Source organism: Lepisosteus platostomus, chromosome 6 (genome assembly GCF_059453375.1).
Source record: "Lepisosteus platostomus isolate fLepPlt1 chromosome 6, fLepPlt1.hap1, whole genome shotgun sequence".
Classification (NCBI taxonomy): domain Eukaryota; kingdom Metazoa; phylum Chordata; class Actinopteri; order Semionotiformes; family Lepisosteidae; genus Lepisosteus; species Lepisosteus platostomus.
Window position 1 is genome coordinate 48,549,507 of NC_142616.1, and position 6,684 is coordinate 48,556,190.

The window sequence follows — 6,684 nt, forward strand, 5'->3', positions numbered from 1 at the left end:
AATGCTTATTTCTCCAATAAGTGTACAATTCCAAAAGATCTTTACAGAGTCTTGTTCAAATCAAAATGTATAAAGTCACTCCTGAGGGGAAAGCTCTATACAGGCGCCGCACTCCATGCGCCCCAATAGTCCTGGGATGCTCTTCTGGAGGTGCAGGAGGATATTCAGCTCACATTGGAAAGCCTGTACACATCTCCCCTCCCTGTAAGAGCTGGCAACCTGCAGTGGAAGATCCTGCACTCCACCCTGGCTGTTACCTCCTTTAAATCTGTAGCTAGAGATTTAGAGGGAAACTCAGTTTTCCACAGCTATGGCACCTATTCTCACCCAGCACCCATATTTAGTCTTCTTATCTGGCTCTTTATCAACCCCGACCTAGTCTTCTGTACTACTATCTTTTCACGGTGGGTTACATTTAAAAGAGGAAGAAAGCTACCCATTTCTTATTACAATGGAAAATCTTATGATATCATTACAGCAGCAGCACAAAGCTGTGGGGGCGGTCCATGGTGTTTAGGGCCCCCAAGGGCGGCACAAACGCTAAAAGAAGTGCTTCAGCAGGATATCAAAATATCAAATGACTAGCACGCCTCACTGAGTAATGAAAATGGGCTTCAGTGTACTTGAAACAGTCTTCTCCAGGCTGATATTGTCCATAGTACCTATATTAAACCAGGTTCACCACAGTACCTATCACACCTAACCATGCTTCAAATTGTTTTGTGCAATCATATGAAAGCTTGAGCAAAAATATCAGTACTTACCTAATTTAAATTACACAGCCTTTAAAACAAGCAAATGATTAAATCTGAGAAATTATTTTATTAAAATCAACTGAGAAGTTAATTTCCATCAAACCTCTTCAGTGTACAAGGTAAAACATATTGTATTACAGAGAAAATAATGTGGAAATTAAGCATCTTTTCTTGACCAAGGGGGAGACGTGCTCTCTGAGAACTGATCCGTAGCCAGGCAGTTCATTTATCCATTTGCTTGGTTTGCCAGTCCCTCCTCTGTCTTCTTCTGATAGTTTCTCTCAGACTGTTTTCTCCTGTAAACATCATCTGGAAAACAACAACCAACTGCACCTTTATGACAGTAGGCGATTTGTTGCATATTGCATTATTAAACGAAATTTAAAAGTTAATTAACACCAGTTGCATCAAAAACTCAGTTGAAACGTTTACAATTTTAAATTTTGATAAATGAAAAAATGATATTTCTCGGATCATTGCAAAAACTTCGGATTGCGCAGTTCCATCACTCAAGACAAACGCTCCAAATAAACGTAGAAATGTTTTAGGATAATTAGAAAAGCGGAGCGGTTCACATTAAAATTTATACCTGACGTGCTATTACTAGAACTTTTAGTAAAAGAAGCAAGTGCTTTATGTTGACTTACAGAAAGTCTCCTTCCCGATCCTCACATTGATCATAATCCACTCCATCACTCCTCCCAGAACGAAAAATAGTGGCAGAAATCTGTACGTACCAAAGCGACGCTTTCCCGGAACTAAGCTTAGTACATATCTAATGCTTTGACTGTTCAGAAGCATTTTCTATTTTTAATACACTTCAGGAAACTCTGAATCTTTAGTCGAGACAGGAACCGTAAATAATAAACACTGAAAACACTTGTTAAAACATTTTAGTGGGTAGGCTGAACACCATGCAAAACTTCCATTGCTAAGGCAGACAAGTTCGGTTTGAATCAATCTGCAACTAAAAAAACTATTCCCCAGAACGCGTTCTCTCTCTCTGAAACCTCTACCACTTACATCAACACCACCACCACACAGAAAACGCTTTCTTTCACTTCCTAACAAACTAGTAGAAGTAGGTACGGAACCTCTACGGGGACAAACATCCCTTTTTTTCCTTTGTTATTGAATTCGATGATTACCATAAGCACCAACATGTTATGTTAAAAATGTTTGTCGTTACCCTTCTGCAATGTAATTATATAAATTTATTTTTTCAGCATGTTTTAATTAAAAAAGAAAATGTTAGAAAATGTTCAACATTTTACTTTAAACCTTGTACTCATGATCAAGTTACTCTTTTTAGTGGAGTTTACTGCTGGATGGTTTTTTTGTATATGAAACTCCTCACATTTATTGGCAGCCCTTTCTCTCCGTTGTTCATCATAGGTAACTAGGTAACTGAAACAAATTTGCCAAATACAATATCACAATAGTATATACTCTAGTGCAGTTTTTCTCAACCTGCGGCCTTCAATGTCCGACCCCTTTTTAATAAATTAGATTTGTTTGCAGTCGATTCCTTCGATAAAAAATAAAAAAATAGGTAGAACTCGCAGCACCAATAAGAGTGTGTTCTAGTCACGTAAACCCACTTTTGAATAGATTCGCTGGTGATCAGATTAATTTTCATTCATCTTTAATTTCATTAAAGTGCTGCACGTAGGCTATAACGTCCTGAGTCCTGAGCTTTGTCACCAGTTGGCTGGGTATCATGGAATTTAATGCTGAACTGTAGTCCACAAATAACAGGGAGTGGTAAATTGTTTCGGAGTGACGTTTGTCATGTATGGTGTTTTTACTTTGTGTGTTTCGTTTCTTTGTTGTTCCTTAGGTTAATTGTTATAAAAGAAGAACCTTTGGATGGACCTGTTTCACATGCGCTTTATTTTTCTCTGTAGGTATGTTGCTTTGTTTTTTTATTTTTCAATAATCAGTGCACAACGAGACATATGTGAAAAAACCTTTTCTGGTGTTTTTGTGTTAGTGAATAGTTCTATTTCTGGAGTTGTATCTGTAATTAATGCTTCTTTTACTGTATGTATTGGTTCTCTCTGTCCCACCCAGGGGTGCTCTCCGGCAGCCATATCACCCTGCAACTCACAACTGGCAACCCACCGAAGCTAAGCAGGTGTGAGCCTGGTCAGTACCTGGATGAGAGACCTCCTGGGAAAAACGAAGGTTGCTGCTGGAAGTTAGTGGGGCCTGCAGGTCCATGTGGGTCCTAATGCCCAGTGTAGTGACGGGAACACTATACTGTAAAACAGGCGCCGTCCTTCGGATGAGATGTAAAACTGAGGTCCTGACTCTCTGTGGTCATTAAAAATCCCAGGGCGTTTCTTGAAAAGAGTAGGGGTGTAACCGTCCTGGCCAAATTTCCAAGTTTCCCATTGGCCCTTACCAATCATGGCCTCCTAATAATCCCCTAATAATCCTAATAATCCCCATCTATGAATTGGTTTCATTACTCTGCTCTCCTCCCCACTGATAGCTGATGTATGGTGAGCGTTCTGGCGCACTATGGCTGCCGTTGCATCATCCAGGTGGATGCTGCACATTGGTGGTAGTGGAATGGAGTCCTCATTACCTGTAAAGCACTTTGAGTGGAGTGTCCAGAAAAGCGCTATATAAGTGTAAGCAATTATTATTTTTAATCGTTATAAAACAAGAACCTTTGGATGGACCCGTTTCACATGCGCTTTATTTTACTCTGTAGCGCTCTCCTGCTGGTCCAGGTAACTCATTTACACTACAACACAACGCAGAGCTAGGACAGTGATTTTGGCGGGTTTGCATCTGCTACACTAGTTTGTATAAAATAAGAAAGAAAATGTATCAGTTTGTTGTAAGGGGTTAAAAACGACATGGGCCAGAAGAAGAAAATGTCAATGAAACAAATACAGACAATGAAACGTGCAAACAGAAAAAAAGAGTCGGGGCATCAGCGATGAGGAAAGTAAAGTACTGGAAGAATGAAGGAGAAAATTTGCCTTGATTGATAAGAGATTGGCAGCCTTTCTGTTTGCTTTGTAATAAAATTATTGGCTCTTGCAAAATGTACAATGTAAAAAGATATTGTGATACTACTCGCAAGAGTTTTGACCAGCAATACCAAGTGATAAGTCTCTCAAGATAAGTAATCTAGAAAAAGCTGCTATTGCTGAGCAGAAAATCATGCAAGCTACTTTAAAAGTGTCCCAAGTGGTGATGCTAGCCACGTTCAAAATGTCATGGCTACCCGCTAAACATGGCAAACCATTCAGTGATGGTGAACTAGTAAATTACTGTTTTCTTGAATCACAATGTCACTTTGAGGACTTGAGCGACAACAGAGAGATAATTCACAGGATAAAAAGTTTACAGCTAAGCAATGACACAGTTACGTGATGAATTGCAGAAATGTCTGAGAACCTGACAGCACAGCTAAAGGATAAAGTAGCCGCTGCTTCTGCCTTAAGTTTAGCTGCAGACGAAACTGCGGATATATACATGTTTGAGAGACCTTCATCTGGAATCTCAACTTTGTTGTGCAGTCACACAATTAGAGCCCGACTACGTGGGTTTGGTCTCCTCCAGGCAGAATTAAGTATCCCATTCATGTGAGTACTATACTGTCAGAGTTAAGAATGTTAAGAATATATATGTTATATATAAGAAAATCCAGGGAGTAACTGCAGTGTACTTCAGTAGTAAATGTAGAGGTTGGAAAAGTTATGGTGTAGTGCACAAGGTTTCTTGAGAAATAGGATGTTTCGAAAGGAAGTCCTTCATCAGCTTTGCATGCAAAGTGCTTCTGAAGTTGCACAGCTGATGATGGACTTCCATCCGAAACATCCTATTTCTCAAGAAACCTTGTGTACTACACCATAACTTCCAACCTCTCTCTATGTATATATACACATGATTAATAGCTATTATGGATGCAGATAAGGTAGGCCTAGTTGTGATTAATACAGTTGCAAGAAAAAGTTTGTGAACCCTTTGGATTTACCTGGATTTCTGCATTAATTACTCATAAAAATGTGGTCTGATCTTCAACTAAGTCACAACAATAGACAAACAATCTGCTTAAACACACAAACAATTGTACTTCTTCTTGTCAGTACTGAACACATTGTTTAAACATTCACAGTCCAGGTTGGAAAAAGTATGTCAACCTCTAGCTAATTGGAGTCTGGTGTTCCAATCAATGAGATGAGATTGGAGGTGGGTTGGAGGTGCCCTGCCCTATAAAAAAGGCACACAAAGGCTGATTTCTGATAGAGTCTACTCTTCTCAAGAAAGAGGTGTTCATATGATCCATGCCCTGATCAAAAGAAATACAGACTGTAGAAGAAGAATTGTAGAGATGAATAAAGCTAGAAAAGGCTATAAAAGCATGTCTAAAGGGCTGGGTGTTCATCAGTCCACAGTAAGACAAATTGTCTACCAATGGAAGAAATTCAGTAATGTTGTTACTTTTCCTAGGAGCGGGCATCCTGCAAAGATCACGGCAAGAGCGCAGCTTGCAATGCTGAAGGAGGTAAAAAAGAACTCAGTTGATAAAAAAGGTTGGGAACCACTGTTCTAGTGGCTGACAAACCTTGTTCTACAAAGCTGTAGTCTAGCAGGTCTTGTAGGTCTCCCTTAAATCATAATATGTAATTAATATATAAATAATAAGCTTCTCAAAATGCTTTACAGAATGACAATAATAAAAAAACAACACAAGATATGCACAATGAGAGTAGATGGGGAGGACTGAATACAGAAGGTGACTCTGTGATATCTCTGGGGATAGAGTTCCACAGCTTTGAGGCATAACAGGAGAAGTCCATGTCACCCATAGACTGTAGACGGGCTTGGGGGACAGATAGGAGTGAGGGGACCAGAGAAGTGAAGGCTGCGAGGTGGGGAGTGGGACGATAGTAGCTCAGACAGGTACTGAGGTGCTGCGCTATACAGAGCCTTATAGGTGAGCAGGAGGATTTTTGAAGTAGACTCAAAACTTGATAAGAAGCCAGTGCAAGGACTCCCTCAGGAACACCACTTAAATCTGCCAAGAGAGACAAGGTTACAGTGATTAGTGAGTTAAGACCATCTGAGAGCAGTGCAAGAAACTCCAGTCTCAAGACGAGAAAGTCTTGAGTCTACTTGCTCGTCTTAAGACTTTGGAGTTTCTTATACTGCTCTCAAATGGTTTAAGTCTTACCTCACTAATCCATGGCTAGTTAACAGTGTCAAAAGCAGCACTGATATCAAGAAGTAAATGGTAGAAAGAGAACCAGAATCAGATGCTATTAGAAGGTCTTTAGTGACTTTGACCAGGGCAGTTTCTGTTCTGTGAAGTTGTCGGAAGCCAGACTGGAGGGGTTCAAAAAGGTTCATTGCAATGAAGTGTTTATTTAAGTGAATTGTAATAGCATGGTCTAGAATTTTCGGTTCTGGCTGAGACAGAATGCTGGTGCGTTTGGCTGCCGTTCCTCTCGCCTATTTTCATTTTTATCTACTTTTTATTTACTTTTTTTTTCTCTGCCATCCTTGTCGATGCCGACCTAAAAAAATGTAATTTCTCTAACGTGCCTGGAACCCACTCCGCTTCCCCCTGGATCCCCGAGACTGGCCAGATTAGCACTGCTGAACACCACCTCTGTGAACAATAAGGCTCTTCCCGTATGTGACTATATTACAGAAATAAAATTGACTTTTTGTGCTTTACCGAAACCTGGGACAGACAAAATGATCTCCTATTCAACCAGTGTGTCCCTCCTGCGTGTGGGTTGTTCGACCTCCCTCATCTTTCAGGCAGAGATGGGGGCATTATTGTTAGCTATACAGTAATCTTCTTTACAATTCAAGTCCATGTTACTGTACATCTTATCTCTTTTGAATGTCTTGTTTTAAATGTCTCTATTCCCCACTACATCATTGCCACAGTTTATAG

At 40.0% G+C, this 6,684-nt stretch overlaps 1 protein-coding gene across 1 annotated transcript; it reads right to left on the reverse strand.

The window, feature by feature from the left end:
* Nucleotides 1-802: 802 nt before the first annotated feature.
* On the reverse strand, nucleotides 803-1,838 carry uqcc5 (ubiquinol-cytochrome c reductase complex assembly factor 5). The gene is made up of 2 exons (XM_088636145.1): nucleotides 1,403-1,838; nucleotides 803-1,064 (listed from the first exon to the last, which is right to left on the reverse strand). The coding sequence occupies exons 1-2, from the start codon at nucleotides 1,554-1,556 to the stop codon at nucleotides 982-984; spliced, it is 237 nt and encodes a 78-aa protein (XP_088492271.1). The 5' UTR covers nucleotides 1,557-1,838; the 3' UTR covers nucleotides 803-981.
* Nucleotides 1,839-6,684: the final 4,846 nt, after the last annotated feature.